Source organism: Lampetra fluviatilis, chromosome 69 (assembly GCF_964198595.1).
Source record: "Lampetra fluviatilis chromosome 69, kcLamFluv1.1, whole genome shotgun sequence".
NCBI lineage: Eukaryota > Metazoa > Chordata > Hyperoartia > Petromyzontiformes > Petromyzontidae > Lampetra > Lampetra fluviatilis.
This window is the reverse complement of record NC_136343.1, coordinates 5301783-5327212: the sequence shown is the minus strand read 5'-3', so window position 1 is coordinate 5327212 and position 25430 is coordinate 5301783. Positions and strand designations below refer to the sequence as shown.

At 50.4% G+C, this 25430-nt stretch overlaps 1 protein-coding gene across 1 annotated transcript in view; it reads right to left on the bottom strand.

Moving 5' to 3' along the window:
• The window catches only part of LOC144952685 (medium-chain acyl-CoA ligase ACSF2, mitochondrial-like), a 63865-nt gene that overhangs the window by 32340 nt on the left and 6095 nt on the right, over positions 1 to 25430 (bottom strand). Inside the window, exons 2-5 of the mRNA XM_078883162.1 lie at positions 8602 to 8803; positions 6938 to 7066; positions 5514 to 5567; positions 2916 to 3034 (exon numbers count right to left, since the gene is read on the bottom strand). Of these exons, the coding sequence (XP_078739288.1) occupies positions 2916 to 3034; positions 5514 to 5567; positions 6938 to 7066; positions 8602 to 8803 (504 nt within the window). The remainder of the gene's footprint in view (positions 1 to 2915; positions 3035 to 5513; positions 5568 to 6937; positions 7067 to 8601; positions 8804 to 25430) is intronic.

Sequence of the window (25430 nt, the reverse complement as noted above, 5' to 3'; positions counted from 1 at the left end):
CATGATATCGACAGGAGGTTAAGTAAAAAATCATGGGATATCAGTGATAAATCATGATATCGGCAGGAGGTTAAGTAAGAAATCATGGCATATCAGTGATAAATCATGATATCGGCAGAAGGTTAAGTGAGAAATCATGGGATATCAGTGATAAATCATGATATCGACAGGAGGTTAAGTAAGAAATCATGGGATATCAGTGATAAATCATGATATCGGCAGGAGGTTAAGTGAGAAATCATGGGATATCAGTGATAAATCATGATATCGACAGGAGGTTAAGTAAGAAATCATGGGATATCAGTGATAAATCATGATATCGGCAGGAGGTTAAGTAAGAAATCATGGCATATCAGTGATAAATCATGATATCGGCAGAAGGTTAAGTGAGAAATCATGGGATATCAGTGATAAATCATGATATCGACAGGAGGTTAAGTAAGAAATCATGGGATATCAGTGATAAATCATGATATCGGCAGGAGGTTAAGTGAGAAATCATGGGATATCAGTGATAAATCATGATATCGGCAGGAGGTTAAGTGAGAAATCATGGGGTATCAGTGATAAATCATGATATCGACAGGAGGTTAAGTAAGAAATCATGGCATATCAGTGGTAAATCATGATATCGGCAGAAGGTTAAGTGAGAAATCATGGGATATCAGTGATAAATCATGATATCGGCAGGAGGTTAAGTAGGAAATCATGGGATATCAGTGATAAATCATGATATCGACAGGAGGTTAAGTAAGAAATTATGGGATATTAGTGATAAATCATGATATGGTTAAAAAAAATGAGAAATGGGCAAAGGAGAAATCTCTCCGCTCCCCCCATGCTGCACCACCTCGTACAGGGATCAGCCCCCCACCCCACCCCCCCCCCCCCCCCCCGTAGCCCCTCAACCACCTTGATCACGGGGCGCAGCTCCGGCAGCCTGACCGCAGAGACATGGAAATCAGAGGAGGAATCGGAGGAGGATTGGCGATGTCGGTGAAGGGTCGGGCGCTAAAATCGGAGGGAAATCTGCGACGAGTGGGCAAATTGAAACAGCGGGATTCATCTTCTTGGTTCTTTCGGTGAAGTCGTCACGTAGAAGGGGAAATAATAAAGTAATGAAAATGAAACGTAAAGTCGCGTAGAAGGGAAATAATAAAATAATAATGAAACATGATGTCACGTAGAAGGAAAAAAAAAAAACATTAAGTTACGTAGAAGGGAAATAATAAAATAATAAAAAATAGCATAAAGTCGCATAGAAGGGAAATTATCAAATAATAAAAATTAAACATAAAGTCGCATAGAAGGGAAATAATAAAATAAATATAAAACATGAAGTCACGTAGAAGGGAAATAATAGAATAAAAATAAAACATGAAGTCACGTAGAAGGGAAATAATAAAATAATAAAAATGAAACATAAAGTCGCGTAGAAGGGAAATAATCAAATAATAAAAATGAAACGTAAAGTCGCGTAGAAGGGAAATAATAAAATAATAAAAATGAAACATAAAGTCGCGTAGAAGGGAAATAATCAAATAATAAAAATTTAACATAAAGTCGCGTAGAAGGGAAATAATCAAATAATAAAAATTTAACATAAAGTCGCATAGAAGGGAAATAATCAAATAATAAAAATGAAACATAAAGTCGCGTAGAAGGGAAATAATCAAATAATAAAAATGAAACATAAAGTCGCGTAGAAGGGAAATAATCAAATAATAAAAATTTAACATAAAGTCGCATAGAAGGGAAATAATCAAATAATAAAAATGAAACATAAAGTCGCGTAGAAGGGAAATAATAAAATAATAAAAATGAAACATAAAGTCGCGTAGAAGGGAAATAATCAAATAATAAAAATTTAACATAAAGTCGCGTAGAAGGGAAATAATCAAATAATAAAAATTTAACATAAAGTCGCATAGAAGGGAAATAATCAAATAATAAAACATAAAGTCGCGTAGAAGAGAAATAATCAAATAATAAAAATAAAGTCACGTAGAAGGGAAATAATCAAATAATAAAAATGAAACATAAAGTCGCGTAGAAGGGAAATAATCAAATAATAAAAATAAAGTCACGTAGAAGGGAAATAATAAAATAATAAAAAATTTGCATAAAGTCACGTAGAAGGGAAATAATAAAATAATAAAAATAAAACATAATAAAATACAATTCTCACGACGTTTCGGCCACAACGCAAGCAGCCGTCCTCAGGTGAAGAACAGGTCTGTCGGAAAGACAGCGTCTGAATGGGCACCACCTCACCACGTGACCATCCACCCCCTCACCACGTGACCCCCTCACCACCACGTGACCCCCCTCACCACGTGACCCCTCCCACCACCACGTGACCCCCCTCACCACATGACCCCCTCACCACGTGACCCCTCCCACCACCACGTGACCCCCCTCACCACGTGACCCCTCCCACCACCACGTGACCCCCCTCACCACGTGACCCCCTCACCACGTGAGCCCCCTCACCACGTGACCCCTCCCACCACCACGTGACCCCCCTCACCACATGACCCCCTCACCACGTGACCCCTCCCACCACCACGTGACCCCCCTCACCACGTGACCCTCCTCACCACGTGACCCCCTCACCACGTGACCCCCCTCACCACGTGACCCCCTCACCACGTGACCCCCCTCACCACCACGTGACCCCCCTCACCACGTGACCCCCCTCACCACCACGTGACCCCCCTCACCACGTGACCCCCCTCACCACGTGACCCCCCTCACCACCACGTGACCCCCCTCACCACGTGACCCCTCACCCCTCACCACGTGACCCCCTCACCCCCTCACCACGTGACCCCCCTCACCACCACGTGACCCCCCTCACCACCACGTGACCCCCCTCACCACCACGTGACCCCCCTCACCACGTGACCCCTCACCGCTTGGCGTGCATCTCCCCGGGGCTGCTGGTGAGGAGTTCGGGGCAGACGGTGGCCAGCAGCTGGTGGTAGCGGCGACCTTTGAACTCCACGGCGGAGACGATCGCCTTGCAGCCCACCTGGGGGGGGGGGGGGGGGGGGGACGCGGCAATCGTCGTGATTGCAATCATCACGATCATCGCGATCATCGTGATGGCAGTCGTCGTGATTACAATCATCGTGATTACAATGGTCGTGATTACAATCATCACGATCATCGCGATCATCGTGATCATTGCAATCATCGTGATCATCGCAATCATCGTGATTGCAATCATCGTGATTACAATCATCACGATCATCGCGATCATTGCGATCATCGTGGTCATCGCAATCGTCGCGATTACAATCATCGTGATTACAATCATCGCGATCATCGCGATCATCGTGATGGCAGTCGTCGTGATCATCGCAATCATCGTGATTACAATCATCGCGATCATCGCAATCATCGTGATTACAATCATCGTGATTGCAGTCGTCGTGATCACAATCATCGCGATTACAATCATCGTCATCATCGCAATCATCGTGATTACAATCATCGTGATCATTGCAATCATCGGGATTACAATCATCGTGATCATCGCAATCATCGTGATTACAATCATCGCGATCATCGAGATTACAACCATCGTGATCATCGCAATCATCGCGATTACAATCATCGTCATTGCAATCATCGTGATTGCAACCATCGTGATTACAATCATTGTGATTACAATCATGATGGCTAAAATCACCATGATTCCAATCATGGTCACGAGTAAATGAATGAGTGAATGAGTGAATGAATGAGTGAGTGAGTGTATGAGTGAGTTTACCAGTGAGTGAATGAGTGAGCGAGTGAGTGAGTGAATGAGTGAGTGAATGAGTGAGTGAGTGAGTGAACGAGTGAATGAGTGAGTGAATGAGTGAGTGAGTGAACGAGTGAATGAGTGAGCGAGTGAGCGAGTGAGCGAGTGAATGAGTGAATGAGTGAGTGAATGAGTGAGTGAATGAGTGAATGAGTGAATGAGTGAGCGAGTGAGTGAATGAGTGAGTGAGTGAATGAGTGAATGAGTGAGCGAGTGAGCGAGTGAATGAGTGAATGAGTGAGTGAATTAATGAGTGAGTGTATGAGTGAGTTTACCAGTGAGTGAATGAGTGAGCGAGTGAGTGAGTGAATGAGTGAGTGAATGAGTGAGTGAGTGAGTGAACGAGTGAATGAGTGAGTGAATGAGTGAGTGAGTGAACGAGTGAATGAGTGAATGAGTGGGTGAGTGAATGAATGAGCGAGTGAGTAAATGAGTGAGTGAGTGAATGAGTGAGCGAGTGAGTGAGTGAGTGAATGAGTGAGCGAGTGAGTGAACGAGTGAATGAGTGAGTGAGTGAATGAATGAGTGAGTGAATGAGTGAGTGAGTGAATGAGTGAGCGAGTGAGTGAATGAGTGAGCGAGTGAGAGAATGAGTGAGCGAGTGAGCGAATGAGTGAGTGAGTGAGCGAATGAGTGAGCGATTGAGCGAATGAGTGAGTGAATGAGTGAGTGAGTGAATGAGTGAGTGAATGAGTGAATGAGTGAGTGAGTGTATGAGTGAGCTTACCAGTGAGTGAATGAGTGAGCGAGTGAGCGAATGAGTGAATGAGTGAGTGAGTGAATGAGTGAATGAGTGAATGAGTGAATGAGTGAGTGAATGAGTGAGCGAGTGAGTGAATGAGTGAGCGAGTGAGAGAATGAGTGAGCGAGTGAGCGAATGAGTGAGCGAGTGAGCGAATGAGTGAGCGAGTGAGCGAATGAGTGAGTGAATGAGTGAGTGAGTGAATGAGTGAGTGAATGAGTGAATAAGTGAGTGAGTGTATGAGTGAGTTTACCAGTGAGTGAATGAGTGAGCGAGTGAGCGAATGAGTGAATGAGTGAGTGAGTGAGTGAACGAGTGAGTGAATGAGTGAGTGAGTGAATGAGTGAGTGAGCGAGTGAGTGAGTGAGTGAATGAGTGAGCGAGTGAGTGAACGAGTGAATGAGTGAGTGAATGAGTGAGTGAATGAGTGAGTGAGTGAATGAGTGAGCGAGTGAGCGAATGAGTGAGCGAATGAGTGAGCGAGTGAGCGAGTGAGCGAATGAGTGAGCGAGTGAGCGAATGAGTGAGTGAATGAGTGAGTGAGTGAATGAGTGAGTGAATGAGTGAATGAGTGAGTGAGTGTATGAGTGAGCTTACCAGTGAGTGAATGAGTGAGCGAGTGAGCGAATGAGTGAATGAGTGAGTGAGTGAATGAGTGAATGAGTGAATGAGTGAGTGAGTGAATGAGTGAGCGAGTGAGCGAATGAGTGAGCGAGTGAGCGAATGAGTGAGCGAGTGAGCGACTGAGTGAGTGAATGAGTGAGTGAGTGAATGAGTGAGTGAATGAGTGAATAAGTGAGTGAGTGTATGAGTGAGTTTACCAGTGAGTGAATGAGTGAGCGAGTGAGCGAATGAGTGAATGAGTGAGCGAGTGAGTGAATGAGTGAGTGAGTGAATGAGTGAGTGAATGAGTGAATGAGTGAGTGAGTGAATGAGTGAATGAATGAGTGAGATTCGCACCTTTTTGAGTGCAAATTCCAGCTCCTCTGCTTGGTAGGCCGGGTTAACATTCACCTGAAAGCGCATAAATTAGCATTAATTTGCATAAATTTGCATAAATTTCAACATATTAATATTCATGAACATTGACATATGGTAGTGTACATTACCATATAGTGGTGGTGGTTGTGGTGGTAGTTCTAGTGCTGGTAGTAGTAGTAGTGGTAGTAGTAGTGTAGTAGTAGTAGTAGTGTAGTAGTAGTAGTGTAGTAGTGGTAGTGGTAGTAGTAGTAGTGGTAGTTTTAGTAGTGGTAGTAGTAGTGGTAGTAGTAGTGGTAGTAGTGTAGTAGTAGTGGTGGTAGTAGTGTAGTAGTAGTGGTAGTGTAGTAGTGGTAGTAGTAGTGTAGTAGTGGTAGTAGTAGTGGTGGTAGTAGTGTAGTAGTAGTGGTAGTGTAGTAGTGGTAGTAGTAGTGGTAGTAGTGGTAGTAGTAGTGTAGTAGTAGTGGTAGTGTAGTAGTGGTAGTAGTAGTGTAGTAGTAGTGGTAGTAGTAGTAGTGTAGTAGTAGTGGTAGTAGTAGTGTAGTAGTAGTGGTAGTGTAGTAGTAGTAGTGGTAGTAGTAGTGGTAGTGTAGTAGTGGTAGTAGTGTAGTAGTAGTAGTGTAGTAGTAGTGGTAGTAGTAGTGTAGTAGTAGTAGTGTAGTAGTAGTAGTGGTAGTAGTGTAGTAGTAGTGGTAGTAGTGTAGTAGTAGTAGTAGTGGTAGTGTAGTAGTAGTAGTGGTAGTAGTAGTGGTAGTGTAGTAGTGGTAGTAGTGTAGTAGTAGTAGTAGTGCTAGTAGTAGTAGTGGTAGTAGTAGTGTAGTAGTAATGAGTGTAGTGGCACTAGTAGTGTAGTGTAGCAGCAGTAGTAGTAGTAGTGTAGTAGTAGTGTAGTGTAGTAGTAGTGTAGTAGTAGTGTAGTAGCAGCAGCAGTAGTAGTAGTAATGTAGTAGTAGTGGTAGTAGTATAGTAGTAGTAGTGGTTGTAGTGTAGTAGTGGTAGTAGTAGTAGTAGCAGTAGTAGTGTAATAGTAGTAGTAGTATCTACCAGTATGAGCCCAGCCCTGGAGGCGGCCAGGAAGGTCACCACCCACTCCAGTAGTAGTGTAGTAGTAGTGTAGTAGTAGTAGTGTAGTAATGATAGTAGTAGTAGTAGTGTAGTAGTGTAGTAGCAGCAGCAGTAGTAGTAGTGTGGTAATAGTAGTGGTAGTAGTAGTGGTAATAGTAGTGGTAGTGGTAGTAGTAGTGTAGCAGTAGTAGTAGTGTAGCAGTAGTAGTAATGATAGTAGTAGTAGTGTAGTAGTGTAGCAGTAGTAGTGTAGTAATGATAGTAGTAGTAGTGGTAGTGTAGTAGTGTAGCAGTAGTAGTGTAGTAATGATAGTAGCATCAGCAGTAGTAGTAGTATCTACCAGTATGAGCCCAGCCCTGGAGGCGGCCAGGAAGGTCACGACCCACTCGACGCTGTTGGGGCCCCACACTCCGATTCGGTCTCCACGCTCGAGGCCGAGAGACATGAGCCCACACGCCAAGCGGTCCACCTGGCCAGGCAGTCACGTGGTCAGTCACACGGTCAGTCACGTGGTCAGTCACGTGGTCATTCACGCGGTCAGTCACGCGGTCAGCAACACGGTCAGTCACGTGGTCAGTCACGCGGTCAGTCACGTGGTCAGTCACGCGGTCAGTCACGTGGTCAGTCACGTGGTCAGTCACGCGGTCAGTTACACCGTCAGTCACGTGGTCAGTCACTCGGTCAGTCACGTGGTCAGCAACACGGTCAGTCACGCGGTCAGTCACATGGTCAGTCACGCGGTCAGTCACGCGGTCAGTCACGCGGTCAGTCACGTGGTCAGTCACGCAGGCAGCCACGTGGTCAGTCACGTGATCAGTCACGCGGTCAGTTACACCGTCAGTCACGTGGTCAGTCACGTGGTCAGTCACGTGGTCAGTCACGCGGTTAGTCACGTGGTCAGTCACACGGTCAGTCAGAAGGTCAGTCAGGTCAGTTAAAGTGTCACCCACAGAGTCAACACCATCACCACCACCACCCTCACCACCATCACCACCACGACCCTCACCACCATCACCACCCTCACCACCCTCACCCTCACCACCCTTACCACTGCCACCATCACCACCCTCACCACCACCCTCACCCCCACCCTCACCACCACCACCACCACCCTCACCACCACCCCGCTCACCACCCTCACCACCACCCTCACCACCACCACCACCCTCACCACCACCCTTACCACCACCACCCTCTCACCACCACCCTCACCCCCATCGTCACCACCACCAACCTCACCACCACCCTCACCACCACCCTCACCACCACCACCCTTACCACCCTCACCACCATCATCACCACCCTCACCACCACCACCCTCACCACCACCACCACCACCACCCCGCTCACCACCCTCACCACCACCCTCACCACCACCACCACCCTCACCACCACCCTCACCACCCTCACCACCACCACGCTCACCACCCTCACCCTCACCACCACCACCCTCACCACCCTCACTACCCTCACCACCACCACCACCCTCACCACCACCACCACCCTCACCACCCTCACCACCCTCACCACCACCACCCTCACCACCACCACCCTCACCACCACCCCGCTCACCACCCTCACCCTCACCACCACCCTCACCAACCTCACTACCCTCACCACCCTCACCACCCTCACCACCACCCCGCTCACCACCCCCACCATCACCCTCACCACCCTTACCCTCAGCATCACCACCACCACCCTTACCACTACCAACCTCACCACCACCCCCACCCTCACCCTCACCACCACCACCCTCACCACCCTCACCACCCTCACCACCACCACCACTACCCTCACCACTACCCTCACCCTCACCACCATCACCCTCACCACCACCCTCACCACCACCACCCTCACCACCACCCTCACCACCACCCTCACCACCACCCCCATCACCCTCACCACCCTCACCACCCTCACCACCCTCACCACCACCCCCACCACCCTCACCACCCTCACCACCCTCACCACCACCACCCTCACCACCCTCACCACCCTCACCCTGGTGAGCAGCTGGCTGAAGGTGAGTCTCACTCCCTGCTGGCACGACACGATGGCTGTGCGGTGAGGGTTGGTGAGGGCGCTGCGCTCGAGCGAGCCGCCCACTGAGGTGGTGGTGAGCGGGGAGGCCGACGCGCCGTGCACGTAGCTGAGATCCACGTGGGGACGGGTGGGTAGTGAGTCCACGCAGGGGCCAGCAGGGCTGACAACAACAACGACGACGACAACAACAACAACAATCATCATGATCATCATCACAACAACAACATTCATCATCACAATAATTATCATCACAACAATAATTATCATCACAACAACAACAACATTCATCATCACAACAATCATCACAACAACAATCATCATCATCATCATCACAACAACAACAACAATCATCATCACAACAACAACAACCACAACAACAATCATCATCACAACAACAACAATCATCATCACAACAACAATCATCACAACTACCATGATGAGTCTGTGGGTCTCTGTGTGATGAGTCTGTGGATCTCTGTGTGGTGAGTCTATGGGTCTCTGTGTGATGAGTATATGGGTCTCTGTGTGGTGAGTCTGTGGGTCTCTGTGTGGTGAGTCTGTGGGTCTCTGTGTGGTGAGTATATGGGTCTCTGTGTGGTGAGTCTATGGGTCTCTGTGTGGTGAGTCTGTGGGTCTCTGTGTGGTGAGTCTGTGGGTCTCTGTGTGGTGAGTCTGTGGGTCTCTGTGTGATGAGTCTATGGGTCTCTGTGTGGTGAGTCTGTGGGTCTCTGTGTGGTGAGTCTGTGGGTCTCTGTGTGGTGAGTCTATGGGTCTCTGTGTGGTGAGTCTATGGGTCTCTGTGTGGTGAGTCTATGGGTCTCTGTGTGGTGAGTCTGTGGGTCTCTGTGTGATGAGTCTGTGGGTCTCTGTGTGGTGAGTCTATGGGTCTCTGTGTGGTGAGTCTATGGGTCTCTGTGTGGTGAGTCTATGGGTCTCTGTGTGGTGAGTCTATGGGTCTCTGTGTGATGAGTCTATGGGTCTCTGTGTGGTGAGTCTATGGGTCTCTGTGTGGTGAGTCTATGGGTCTCTGTGTGGTGAGTCTATGGGTCTCTGTGTGATGAGTCTATGGGTCTCTGTGTGATGAGTCTGTGGGTCTCTGTGTGGTGAGTCTATGGGTCTCTGTGTGATGAGTCTGTGGGTCTCTGTGTGGTGAGTCTATGGGTCTCTGTGTGGTGATTCTGTGGGTCTCTGTGTGATGAGTCTATGGGTCTCTGTGTGGTGAGTCTATGGGTCTCTGTGTGGTGAGTCTATGGGTCTCTGTGTGGTGAGTCTATGTGTCTCTGTGTGATGAGTCTATGGGTCTCTGTGTGGTGAGCCTATGGGTCTCTGTGTGGTGAGTCTATGGGTCTCTGTGTGGTGAGTCTATGGGTCTCTGTGTGGTGAGTCTATGGGTCTCTGTGTGATGAGTCTGTGGGTGTCTGTGTGGTGAGTCTATGGGTCTCTGTGTGATGAGTCTGTGGGTCTCTGTGTGGTGAGTCTGTGGGTCTCTGTGTGATGAGTCTGTGGGTCTCTGTGTGGTGAGTCTGTGGGTCTCTGTGTGGTGAGTCTGTGGGTCTCTGTGTGATGAGTCTGTGGGTCTCTGTGTGGTGAGTCTGTGGGTCTCTGTGTGGTGAGTCTGTGGGTCTCTGTGTGGTGAGTCTGTGGGTCTCTGTGTGATGAGTCTGTGGGTCTCTGTGTGGTGAGTCTGTGGGTCTCTGTGTGGTGAGTCTGTGGGTCTCTGTGTGATGAGTCTATGGGTCTCTGTGTGATGAGTCTGTGGGTCTCTGTGTGATGAGTCTGTGGGTCTCTGTGTGGTGAGTCTGTGGGTCTCTGTGTGATGAGTCTGTGGGTCTCTGTGTGATGAGTCTATGGGTCTCTGTGTGGTGAGTCTATGGGCCTCTGTGTGATGAGTCTATGGGTCTCTGTGTGTGAGTCTATGGGTCTCTGTGTGGTGAGTCTATGGGTCTTTGTGTGATGAGTCTGTGGGTCTCTGTGTGGTGAGTCTATGGGTCTGTGTGATGAATCTATGGGTCTTTGTGTGATGAGGCTATGGGTCTCTGTGTGGTGAGTGGAGAGTGTGTGGATTCCACCACCTCCACCACCACCACCATCACAACCACTACCACCACCTCAACCACCACTACCACCACTGCGACAACCACCACCACAACCACCACAACCACCACTACTTCTACCACCACCACTACAGCCGTCACGTGTGTATGCCTATGTGGGTGAAAGTTCGCAAGGCATCTGCTCCAGAGTAAATATTATGACTTCCTGGAAAATCGCAGTGAGTGATGAGTCTATGGGTCTCTGTGTGGTGAGTCTGTGGGTCTCTGTGTGGTGAGTCTGTGGGTCTCTGTGTGGTGAGTCTGTGGGTCTCTGTGTGGTGAGTCTGTGGGTCTCTGTGTGGTGAGTCTGTGGGTCTCTGTGTGGTGAGTCTGTGGGTCTCTGTGTGGTGAGTCTGTGGGTCTCTGTGTGGTGAGTCTATGGGTCTCTGTGTGGTGAGTCTGTGGGTCTCTGTGTGGTGAGTCTGTGGGTCTCTGTGTGGTGAGTCTGTGAGTGGTGAGTCTGTGGGTCTCTGTGTGGTGAGTCTCTGAGTGGTGAGTCTCTGGGTCTCTGAGTGGTGAGTCTGTGGGTCTCTGAGTGGTGAGTCTGTGAGTCTCTGTGTGGTGAGTCTGTGGGTCTCTGTGTGGTGAGTCTGTGGGTCTCTGTGTGGTGAGTTTGTGGGTCTCTGTGTGGTGAGTCTGTGGGTCTCTGTGTAGTGAGTCTGTGGGTCTCTGTGTGGTGAGTCTATGGGTCTCTGTGTGGTGAGTCTGTGGGTCTCTGTGTGGTGAGTCTGTGGTTCTCTGTGTGATGAGACTATGGGTCTCTGTGTGGTGAGTCTGTGGGTCTCTGTGTGGTGAGTCTATGGGTCTCTGTGTGGTGAGTTTGTGGGTCTATGTGTGGTGAGTCTGTGGGTCTCTATGTGGTGAGTCTGTGGGTCTCTGTGTGGTGAGTCTGTGGGTCTCTGTGTGGTGAGTCTATGGGTCTCTGTGTGGTGAGTCTGTGGGTCTCTGTGTGGTGAGTCTGTGGGTCTCTGTGTGGTGAGTTTGTGGGTCTCTGTGTGGTGAGTCTGTGGGTCTCTGTGTGGTGAGTCTATGGTTCTCTGTTGGTGAGTCTCTGAGTGGTGAGTCTGTGGGTCTCTGTGTGGTGAGGATTCACCCTCTGGGTGAACGCTCACTCGCTCTGTGGTTATCGGCCACGATCTCCCGCCCTCCGAGTAAATATTTGTACTTTTTTTCAAACAGCAGCCGATACACCCGGTGGCGGATACGAATCTTCAGTAACGTTTCAAAAAAAAAAATCTTTTTTTAAAAACACCCTTTTAAGAAACGTACTCGTCATGGAATATGTAGCTGTATTTTCTTGGATGTTCTGTTCGCACATAGTCACTTTCAGATGTTTTTTGTTTGTTTGTTGCGGTTGCACCCGATTCAAGAGCCGAATGGCTCGCAGGGCTATATAGCTAATAAATGAACTTTGAACTTTTTAAACTTTGAATGGAAGAACTCTACGACTCCAGGAAGTGAACCCCGAAGCTTGCCACAACGTAAGGCGACTGTGGACAATTAGACCCAAGCCGAAACATAACCTCTAAAAACGTAATGTTTAAAAATAAAATTTAAATTTTTAATGATAGAATATAGTATTGTCATCAATATGGCATAAGCATACCAAGTTTGCATTCGATACAACATTGGGAAGTGGGTTAAAATTGAGTTGCAAGATTTGAGAATACAACAACAGACAGAGTGAGTTAATAGAAAGGGTGTAAAAATGAAATAAAAAATTGCCACTAATGGATTCATCTCTGTGTGGTGAGTCTGTGGGTCTCTGTGTGGTGAGTCTGTGGGTCTCTGTGTGGTGAGTCTATGGGTCTCTGTGTGGTGAGTCTGTGGGTCTCTGTGTGGTGAGTCTGTGCGTCTCTCTGTGGTGAGTCTATGGGTCTCTGTGTGATGAGTCTATGGGTCTCTGTGTGGTGAGTCTATGGGTCTCTGTGTGGTGAGTCTGTGGGTCTCTGTGTGGTGAGTCTGTGGGTCTCTGTGTGATGAGTCTATGGGTCTCTGTGTGGTGAGTATATGGGTCTCTGTGTGGTGAGTCTGTGGGTCTCTGTAGGTCTCTATGGGTCTCTGTAGGTCTCTATGGGTCTCTGTGTGGTGAGTCTGTGGGTCTCTGTGTGATGAGTCTATGGGTCTCTATGTGATGAGTCTATGGATCTCTGCGTGATGAGACTATGGGTCTCTGTGTGGTGAGTCTATGGGTCTATGTGTGGTGAGTCTGTGAGTGGTGAGTCTGTGGGTCTCTGTGTGGTGAGTCTATGGGTCTCTGTGTGGTGAGTCTGTGAGTGGTGAGTCTCTGAGTCTCTGAGTGGTGAGTATGTGGGTCTCTGAGTGGTGAGTCTGTGAGTGGTGAGTCTGTGGGTCTCTGAGTGGTGAGTCTGTGGGTCTCTGTGTGGTGAGTCTGTGGGTCTCTGTGTGGTGAGTCTGTGGGTCTCTGTGTGGTGAGTTTGTGGGTCTCTGTGTGAGTCTGTGGGTCTCTGTGTGGTGAGTCTGTGGGTCTCTGTGTGGCGAGTCTGTGGGTCTCTGTTTGGTGAGTCTGTGGGTCTCTGTGTGGTGAGTCTATGGGTCTCTGTGTGGTGAGTCTCTGGGTCTCTGTGTGATGAGTCTATGGGTCTCTGTGTGGTGAGTCTATGGGTCTCTGTGTGGTGAGTCTATGGGTCTCTGTTTGGTGAGTCTATGGGTCTCTGTGTGGTGAGTCTATGGGTCTCTGTGTGGTGAGTCTATGGGTCTCTGTGTGTTGAGTCTATGGGTCTCTGTGTGGTGAGTCTATGGGTCTCTGTGTGGTGAGTCTATGGGTCTCTGTGTGGTGAGTCTATGGGTCTCTGTGTGATGAGTCTGTGGGTCTCTGTGTGTTGAGTCTATGGGTCTCTGTTTGGTGAGTCTGTGGGTCTCTGTGTGTTGAGTCTATGGGTCTCTGTGTGGTGAGTCTATGGGTCTCTGTGTGGTGAGTCTATGGGTCTCTGTGTGATGAGTCTATGGGTCTCTGTGTGGTGAGTCTATGGGTCTCTGTGTGGTGAGTCTATGGGTCTCTGTGTGATGAGTCTGTGGGTCTCTGTGTGGTGAGTCTGTGGGTCTCTGTGCGGTGAGTCTATGGGTCTCTGTGTGATGAGTCTATGGGTCTCTGTGTGGTGAGTCTGTGGGTCTCTGTGTGATGAGTCTATGGGTCTCTGTGTGGTGAGTCTGTGGGTCTCTATGTGACGAGTCTATGGATCTCTGCGTGATGAGTCTGTGGGTCTCTGTGTGGTGCGTCTATGGGTCTCTGTGTGGTGAGTCTATGGGTCTCTGTGTGGTGAGTCTATGGGTCTCTGCGTGATGAGTCTATGGGTCTCTGTGTGGTGAGTCTGTGGGTCTCTGTGTGATGAGTCTATGGGTCTCTGTGTGGTGAGTCTATGGGTCTCTGTGTGGTGAGTCTATGAGTCTCTGAGTGGTGAGTCTGTGGGTCTCTGTGTGGTGAGTCTGTGGGTCTCTGTGTGGTGAGTCTGTGGGTCTCTGTGTGGTGAGTCTGTGGGTCTCTGTGTGGTGAGTCTGTGGGTCTCTGTGTGTTGAGTCTATGGGTCTCTGTTTGGTGAGTCTATGGGTTTCTGTGTGGTGAGTCTATGGGTCTCTGTGTGGTGAGTCTATGGGTCTCTGTTTGGTGAGTCTATGGGTCTCTGTGTGTTGAGTCTATGGGTCTCTGTGTGGTGAGTCTATGGGTCTCTGTGTGGTGAGTCTATGGGTCTCTGTGTGATGAGTCTATGGGTCTCTGTGTGGTGAGTCTATGGGTCTCTGTGTGGTGAGTCTATGGGTCTCTGTGTGGTGAGTCTATGGGTCTCTGTGTGGTGAGTCTGTGGGTCTCTGTGTGGTGAGTCTATGGGTCTCTGTGTGATGAGTCTATGGGTCTCTGTGTGGTGAGTCTGTGGGTCTCTGTGTGGTGAGTCTGTGGGTCTCTGTGTGGTGAGTCTGTGGGTCTCTGTGTGGTGAGTCTGTGGGTCTCTGTGTGGTGAGTCTATGGGTCTGAGATGTTGACTACCTCGCCTGGTCTACAGGAGGTCGTGGGTTCTAGACTGTGACCCTGACGATGCCTGCTGCTGCTGCTGTATATGTGGAGTCTGTGCGTGTGTGTCTCTCTCTATACCAGTGTAGATGTTGACCACCTCGCCTGGCACGCGCCATTGGTTGACTGCCGTGCCAGGCTAGGTGCACGAGGAGGAAGACACGGGACAGACCCATGTAAGGTTGTCCAACATTGACGAAAACAACTCAAATTGTATTTCGATTTGAAGCTTTCGTGACTGCAGCAGGGATTCATTTTCTTGGTTCTTTCGGTAAAGTCATCACGTAGAAGGGAAGTAATAAAATAATAAAAATAAAACATAATAAAATAATTCTCACGACGTTTCGGCCACAACGCAAGCAGCCGTCCTCAGGTGAAGAACAGGTCTGTCGGGGAGACAGCGTCTGAATGACTGAGTGACTGAGTGACTGAGTGAGTGAATGAGTGACTGAGTGAGTGACTGGGTGAGTGACTGAGTAAGTGACTGAGTGACTGACTGACTGAGTGTCTGAGTGAGTGTCTGAGTGACTGACTGAGTGACTGACTGAGTGACTGACTGAGTGAGTGTCTGAGTGACTGACTGAGTGACTGACTGAGTGAGTGACTGAGTGAGTGTCTGAGTGACTGACTGAGTGACTGACTGAGTGAGTGTCTGAGTGACTGACTGAGTGACTGACTGAGTGAGTGACTGAGTGAGTGTCTGAGTGACTGACTGAGTGACTGACTGAGTGACTGACTGAGTGAGTGTCTGAGTGAGTCTGGTGGTGTTTCATTGAGACGCTGTCTTTCCGACAGACCTGTTCTTCACCTGAGGACGGCTGCTTGCGTTGTGGCCGAAACGTCGTGAGAATTTGTATTGTATTATGTTTTATTTTTATTATTTTATTATTTCCCTTCTACGCGACTTTACCGAAAGAACCAAGAAGAACTCAAAATGTGTTCATGTCACCAGCTGCAAAGATCCGATGATATGCTCAGTGGCTTCCTTGTGGCAGATAAAGCGGCCTGGCTACCATCACAACTTCACAGCATCGCTACCATCTTGTCTGATGCAATCATCGTGATCACCACGTTGGCATGTAGATCAGGAGTCAAACACTTGCTTCTACAGACTCATAGAGACCCACAGAGACCCGTAGAGAATCATAGACACCCAGACTCATAGAGACCCACAGAGACCCACACTCATAGAGACCCACAGAGACCCACACTCATAGAGACCCACAGAGACCCAGACTCAGAGAGACCCACAGAGACCCAGACTCATAGAGACCCACAGAGACCCACACTCATAGAGACCCACAGAGACCCGTAGAGAATCATAGAGACCCAGACTCATAGAGACCCACAGAGACCCACACTCATAGAGACCCACAGAGACCCACACTCATAGAGACCCACAGAGACCCAGACTCTGAGAGACCTACAGAGACCCAGACTCATAGAGACCCACAGAGACCCACACTCACAGAGACTCACAGAGACCCACACTCATAGAGACCCACAGACACCCACACTCATAGAGACCCACAGAGACCCAGACTCATAGAGACCCACAGAGACACACACTCATAGAGACCCACAGAGACCCAGACTCAGAGAGACCCACAGAGACCCACACTCATAGAGACCCACAGAGACCCAGACTCAGAGAGACCCACAGAGACCCAGACTCATAGAGACCCACAGAGACCCACACTCATAGAGACCCACGGAGACCCACACTCAGAGACTCACAGAGACCCACAGAGACCCACACTCACAGAGACCCACAGAGACCCAGACTCATAGAGACCCACAGAGACTCACACTCATAGAGACCCACAGAGACCCACACTCAGAGACTCACAGAGACCCACAGAGACCCACACTCATAGAGACCCACAGAGACCCAGACTCATAGAGACCCACAGAGACCCACACTCATAGAGACCCACAGAGACCCACACTCAGAGACTCACAGAGACCCACAGAGACCCACACTCACAGAGACCCACACTCACAGAGACCCACACTCATAGAGACCCACGGAGACCCACACTCATAGAGAACCATAGAGACCCACACTCAGAGACTCACAGAGACCCACAGAGACCCACACTCACAGAGACCCACACTCACAGAGACCCACACTCATAGAGACCCACGGAGACCCAGACTCATAGAGAACCATAGAGACCCACACTCAGAGACTCACAGAGACCCACAGAGACCCACACTCACAGAGACCCACACTCACAGAGACCCACAGAGACTCATAGACACACACACACTCATAGAGACCCACACTAAAACTAAACGGTGTTTATGTTACCAGCTGTAAGGACCCCACTGAGCTGTTTGAGTGACTTCCTTTATCACAAGTGGCCTGGCCACAATCATCACCATCACCACCATCACCACCATCATCACCACCATCATCATCACCACCACCATCATCACCACCATCACCATCACCACCACCATCACCACCATCACCACCACCACCACCACCATCATCACCACCATCACCACCACCACCACCACCATCATCACCATCATCACCACCATCACCACCACCACCATCATCACCACCATCACCACCACCACCATCACCACCACCACCACCACCATCATCACCACCATCACCACCACCACCACCATCATCACTATCATCACCATCACCACCACCATCATCACCACCATCATCATCACCACCACCATCACCACCATCATCACCATCATCACCATCATCACCACCATCACCACCATCACCACCACCACCACCATCATCATCATCACCATCATCATCACAATCAACACCACCATCATCATCACCATCACCACCATCATCATCATCACCACCACCATCATCACCATCACCACCATCACCATCACCACCACCGTCACCATCACCACCATCACCACCATCATCACCACCATCACCACCATCACCATCACCACTATCACCATCATCACCACCATCACCACCATCATCACCACCATCACCACCATCACCACCACCATCACCACCATCACCACCATCATCACCACCATCACCACCATCACCACCATCATCATCATCATCAACATCATCATCACAATCAACACCACCATCATCATCACCATCACCATCACCACCATCACCACCATCATCATCATCACCACCACCATCATCACCATCACCACCATCACCATCACCACCATCATCATCATCATCACCATCACCACCATCATCACCACCATCACCACCATCATCACCACCATCACCACCATCACCACCATCACCACCACCATCATCACCATCACCACCATCACCATCACCACCATCATCACCATCATCACCATCACCACCATCATCACCACCATCACCACCATCACCATCACCACCATCACCACCATCATCACCATCATCACCACCATCACCACCATCATCACCACCATCACCACCATCACCACCATCATCACCACCATCACCACCATCACCACCACCATCACCACCATCACCACCATCACCACCATCACCATCACCACCATCACCACCACCATCACCATCATCACCACCATCACCACCATCACCACCATCACCACCATCACCATCACCACCATCACCACCACCATCACCACCATCACCACCACCATCACCACCACCACCATCACCACCACCATCACCACCCTCACCACCCTCACCACCATCACCACCACCATCACCACCATCACCACCATCACCACCATCACCACCATCACCATCATCACCACCATCACCACCATCACCACCATCACCATCATCACCACCATCACCACCATCACCACCATCACCACCACCATCATCACCATCACCACCATCACCATCACCACCATCATCACCATCATCACCATCACCACCATCATCACCACCATCACCACCATCACCATCACCACCATCACCACCATCATCACCATCATCACCACCATCACCACCATCATCACCACCATCACCACCATCACCACCATCATCACCACCATCACCACCATCACCACCACCATCACCACCATCACCACCATCACCACCATCACCATCACCACCATCACCACCACCATCACCATCATCACCACCATCACCACCATCACCACCATCACCACCATCACCATCACCACCATCACCACCACCATCACCACCATCACCACCACCATCACCACCACCACCATCACCACCACCATCACCACCCTCACCACCCTCACCACCATCACCACCACCATCACCACCATCACCACCATCACCACCATCACCACCATCACCATCATCACCACCATCACCACCATCACCACCATCACCATCATCACCACCATCACCACCATCACCACCATCATCATCACCACCACCACCATCATCACCATCACCACCATCATCACCACCATCATCACCATCATCACCACCATCATCACCATCATCACCATCACCACCATCATCACCACCATCATCACCATCACCACCACCATCATCACCATCACCACCATCATCACCACCATCATCACCACCATCATCACCATCACCACCATCACCACCATCATCATCATCATCACCACCACCATCATCACCATCACCACCATCATCACCACCATCATCACCACCATCATCACCATCACCACCACCATCATCACCATCACCACCACCATCACCACCACCATCACCACCCTCACCACCATCACCATCACCACCATCACCACCATCATCACCACCATCACCACCATCATCACCATCATCATCACCACCACCACCACCATCACCACCATCATCACCATCATCACCACCACCATCATCACCATCACCACCATCACCATCACCACCACCGTCACCATCACCACCATCACCACCATCACCACCACCATCACCACCATCACTACCACCATCACCACCATCACCACCATCATCACCATCACCACCATCACCACCATCATCACCATCACCATCACCACCCTCACCACCATCACCACCACCATCACCACCATCACCACCATCACCACCACCATCACCACCATCACCACCATCACCACCACCATCACCACCATCACCACCATCATCACCACCATCACCACCATCACCACCATCACCACCACCATCACCACCCTCACCACCATCATCACCACCATCACCACCATCACCACCATCACCACCACCATCACCACCATCACCACCATCACCACCACCATCACCACCATCACCACCATCACTACCACCATCACCACCATCACCACCACCACCATCACCACCCTCACCACCATCATTACCACCATCACCACCATCACCACCACCATCATCACCACCATCACCACCATCATCACCACCATCATCACCACCATCACCATCACCACCATCACCACCATCATCACCACCACCATCACCACCCTCACCACCACCATCACCATCACCACCATCACCACCATCATCACCATCACCACCCTCACCACGTGTGGAAATGTTCATTAAAGTGGCTAGAGGTTGCACGAGGGAGGCTTTGCCTCTGTGGTTAATATATTGCCCTTGCCCCTACAGCCTGCTAGAGGTTACGCGGGTGACCTTTGTCTGTGTGCGTGGTGTGTGTAGTACATAGACACTGCTGCTGCTACTCGCGAGCTAACAGCACTTGCCCCTACAGCCCTGCTAGAGACTACCTGGGGGAGCTTTGTCTGTGTGCGTGGTGTGTGTAGTACATAGACACTGCTGCTGCTGCTCGCTAGCTAACAGCACTTGCCCCTGCTAGACCTCCTGTATACCAGGCGAGGTAGTCAACATCTCCCAGGGTCTGGGATCGAACCCACGACCTCCTGTATACCAGGCGAGGTAGTCAACATCTCCCAGGGTCTGGGATCGAACCCACGACCTCCTGTATACCAGGCGAGGTAGTCAACATCTCATCAGGGTCTGGGATCGAACCCACGACCTCCTGTAGACCAGGCGAGGTAGTCAACATCTCCCAGGGTCTGGGATCGAACCCACGACCTCCTGTATACCAGGCGAGGTAGTCAACATCTCATCAGGGTCTGGGATCGAACCCACGACCTCCTGTAGACCAGGCGAGGTAGTCAACATCTCCCAGGGTCTGGGATCGAACCCACGACCTCCTGTATACCAGGCGAGGTAGTCAACATCTCATCAGGGTCTGGGATCGAACCCACGACCTCCTGTAGACCAGGCGAGGTAGTCAACATCTCCCAGGGTCTGGGATCGAACCCACGACCTCCTGTATACCAGGCGAGGTAGTCAACATCTCATCAGGGTCTGGGATCGAACCCACGACCTCCTGTAGACCAGGCGAGGTAGTCAACATCTCCCAGGGTCTGGGATCGAACCCACGACCTCCTGTAGACCAGGCGAGGTAGTCAACATCTCCCAGGGTCTGGGATCGAACCCACGACCTCCTGCAGACCAGGCGAGGTAGTCAACATCTCCCAGGGTCTGGGATCGAACCCACGACCTCCTGTAGACCAGGCGAGGTAGTCAACATCTCCCATGGTCTGGGATCGGACCCACGACCTCCTGTAGATCAGGCGAGGTAGTCAACATCTCCCAGGGTCTGAGATCGAACCCACGACCTCCTGTAGACCAGGCGAGGTAGTCAACATCTCCCAGGGTCTGGGATCGAACCCACGACCTCCTGCAGACCAGGCGAGGTAGTCAACATCTCCCAGGGTCTGGGATCGAACCCACGACCTCCTGCAGACCAGGCGAGGTAGTCAACATCTCCCAGGGTCTGGGATCGAACCCACGACCTCCTGTAGACCAGGCGAGGTAGTCAACATCTCCCATGGTCTGGGATCGGACCCACGACCTCCTGTAGATCAGGCGAGGTAGTCAACATCTCCCAGGGTCTGGGATCGAACCCACGACCTCCTGCAGACCAGGCGAGGTAGTCAACATCTCACAGATCGTATTTATTCATGATGTACTTACAAAGAAATCCTGGATCTCCTCTCTATTTCAAATAACAAATTTGACCTAAGGTCTTCGCTCAATTACCATCTTCACATTCCATATTTCTGTACATATACTAGAGGAAGGGCCTTTGCTCTTGATGCCCCCAGGGTCTGGAATGATGTTGCCAATAAATTTAAACTTGAGTCACTACCTATGATGAGATCTTCACTCAAAATTGCTCTAGAGGAGTTGTACACCCCTAGCTGCAACTGCAATTTAGTGGCCTAAAATAGAATGTTTCGCTCCGAATGATCGCTGCAAAGTTTGCAAAGTATGCAAACTATGATCTGTGTTTTGATTCAGTGCGCTGATCTTTAAAGGTGCATTGAAAAATGTTGACACTCCGACTGAAGCATCCTGCTGCTGTTGTGGGGTGACTCATGCTGCCAGCTGTGGCTGCAGGGTTTTGGTGGTACGTGTTGTTTATGCCGTTTATTGTGAAATTTCGGTCACAGTTCCTATGATCACTGTTTCATTGCTTTTATGGCTTTATTTTTGGTGATTTTTGAAAAGTTTTTTTGGTTTGGCCATGTTTGTGTTGTTGTAGTACAAAGTTAGACTGATGGTCTTAATCTAAGTTGTCTTGTGGTGGTTGTTGTTGTTGTTTGACTTTCATGGCTTTATTTTGGTGATTTTTGAAAAGTTTTTGGTTTGGCCATGTTTGTGTTGTTGTAGTACAAAGTTAGATTGATGGTCTTAATCTAAGTTGTCTTGTGGTGGTTGTTGTTGTTGTTGTTTGACTTTCATGGCTTTATTTTGGTGATTTTTGAAAAGTTTTTGGTTTGGCCATGTTTGTGTTGTTGTAGTACAAAGTTAGATTGATGGCCTTAATCTAAGTTGTCTTGTGGTGGTTGTTGTTGTTGTTGTTTGACTTTCATGGCTTTATTTTGGTGATTTTTGAAAAGTTTTTGGTTTGGCCATGTTTGTGTTGTTGTAGTACAAAGTTAGACTGATGGCCTTAATCTAAGTTGTCTTGTGGTTGTTGTTGTTGTTGTTGTTTGACTTGCATCCCACTGGGATTTTTGCACACAGCGTTGGTGTACGGTGCTTTTTCTGCAATATTTTGCTGTCTTTCCTTGGATTTTCTGTTTGCACTTAGTCACACATAGTCACTTTAAGATGCTTTCTTGTTCACGTTTTTGTTTTTTGTTTGTTGCGGTTGCACCCGATTCAAGAGCCGAATGGCTCACAGGGCTACACCTAATACATGAAACTTGAAACTTGAAACAGGGTCTGGGATCGAACCCACGACCTCCTGTAGACCAGGCGAGGTAGTCAACATCTCCCAGGGTCTGGGATCGAACCCACGACCTCCTGTAGACCAGGCGAGGTAGTCAACATCTCCCAGGGTCTGGGATCGAACCCACGACCTCCTGTAGACCAGGCGAGGTAGTCAACATCTCCCAGGGTCTGGGATCGAACCCACGACCTCCTGTAGGCCAGGCGAGGTAGTCAACATCTCCCAGGGTCTGGGATTGAACCCACGACCTCCTGTAGACCAGGCGAGGTAGTCAACATCTCCCAGGGTCTGGGATCGAACCCACGACCTCCTGTAGGCCAGGCGAGGTAGTCAACATCTCCCAGGGTCTGGGATCGAACCCACGACCTCCTGTATACCAGGCGAGGTAGTCAACATCTCCCAGGGTCTGGGATCGAACCCACGACCTCCTGTAGGCCAGGCGAGGTAGTCAACATCTCATCAGGGTCTGGGATCGAACCCACGACCTCCTGCAGACCAGGCGAGGTAGTCAACATCTCCCAGGGTCTGGGATCGAACCCACGACCTCCTGCAGACCAGGCGAGGTAGTCAACATCTCCCAGGGTCTGGGATCGAACCCACGACCTCCTGCAGGCCAGGCGAGGTAGTCAACATCTCCCAGGGTCTGGGATCGAACCCACGACCTCCTGTAGACCAGGCGAGGTAGTCAACATCTCCCAGGGTCTGGGATCGAACCCACGACCTCCTGTAGGCCAGGCGAGGTAGTCAACATCTCCCAGGGTCTGGGATCGAACCCACGACCTCCTGTATACCAGGCGAGGTAGTCAACATCTCCCAGGGTCTGGGATCGAACCCACGACCTCCTGTAGGCCAGGCGAGGTAGTCAACATCTCCCAGGGTCTGGGATCGAACCCACGACCTCCTGTAGACCAGGCGAGGTAGTCAACATCTCATCAGGGTCTGGGATCGAACCCACGACCTCCTGCAGACCAGGCGAGGTAGTCAACATCTCCCAGGGTCTGGGATCGAACCCACGACCTCCTGCAGACCAGGCGAGGTAGTCAACATCTCCCAGGGTCTGGGATCGAACCCACGACCTCCTGCAGGCCAGGCGAGGTAGTCAACATCTCCCAGGGTCTGGGATCGAACCCACGACCTCCTGCAGACCAGGCGAGGTAGTCAACATCTCCCAGGGTCTGGGATCGAACCCACGACCTCCTGCAGACCAGGCGAGGTAGTCAACATCTCCCAGGGTCTGGGATCGAACCCACGACCTCCTGCAGACCAGGCGAGGTAGTCAACATCTCCCAGGGTCTGGGATCGAACCCACGACCTCCTGCAGACCAGGCGAGGTAGTCAACATCTCCCAGGGTCTGGGATCGAACCCACGACCTCCTGCAGACAAGGCGAGGTAGTCAACATCTCACAGGGTCTGGGATCGAACCCACGACCTCCTGCAGGCCAGGCGAGGTAGTCAACATCTCCCAGGGTCTGGGATCGAACCCACGACCTCCTGCAGACCAGGCGAGGTAGTCAACATCTCCCAGGGTCTGGGATCGAACCCACGACCTCCTGCAGACCAGGCGAGGTAGTCAACATCTCACTCCAGGGCTGTACCAGTGACCGCTGCAGGTTTATTTGAGCCACTGAACCCAGACGAACCCCTTCTCTCGACTTGCCCACGCAGCGTTGGTTGTTGGGGTTGTTGATGTTGTTGATGTAAAGGCACCCCACCCACCCACACCACCACCACCACGAGCCCTGTGTCCCCAGCAGCTTGAAAAATAAAATCTCAAGTGGTGAAACGAGTTCAGTCCGGTGATTCTTGGGGGTTGTTGGAACATACCACCCTCCCTGTCTCTCCTTGTTTAGTTTTTTTCCCAATGCTTTGTTTTATTGTGCCCCCCCCCACCACCACCCCGCCCCCCTGTTTAAATGAAAGATTTCACGAAAGATTTCACGTTCTACTCTCCTCCCTCTCCTCCCTCCCCCGTAGAGATGTTGACTACCTCGCCAGGTATACAGGAGGTCGTGGGTTCGATCCCAGACCCTGGGAGATGTTGACTACCTCGCCTGGTATACAGGAGGTCGTGGGTTCGATCCCAGACCCTGGGAGATGTTGACTACCTCGCCTGGTATACAGGAGGTCGTGGGTTCGATCCCAGACCCTGTGAGATGTTGACTACCTCGCCTGGTATACAGGAGGTCGTGGGTTCGATCCCAGACCTTGGGAGATGTTGACTACCTCGCCAGGTATACAGGAGGTCGTGGGTTCGATCCCAGACCCTGGGAGATGTTGACTACCTCGCCTGGTATACAGGAGGTCGTGGGTTCGATCCCAGACCCTGGGAGATGTTGACTACATCGCCTGGTCTGCAGGAGGTCGTGGGTTCGATCCCAGACCCTGGGAGATGTTGACTACCTCGCCTGGTCTACAGGAGGTCGTGGGTTCGATCCCAGACCCTGGGAGATGTTGACTACCTCGCCTGGTCTACAGGAGGTCGTGGGTTCGATCCC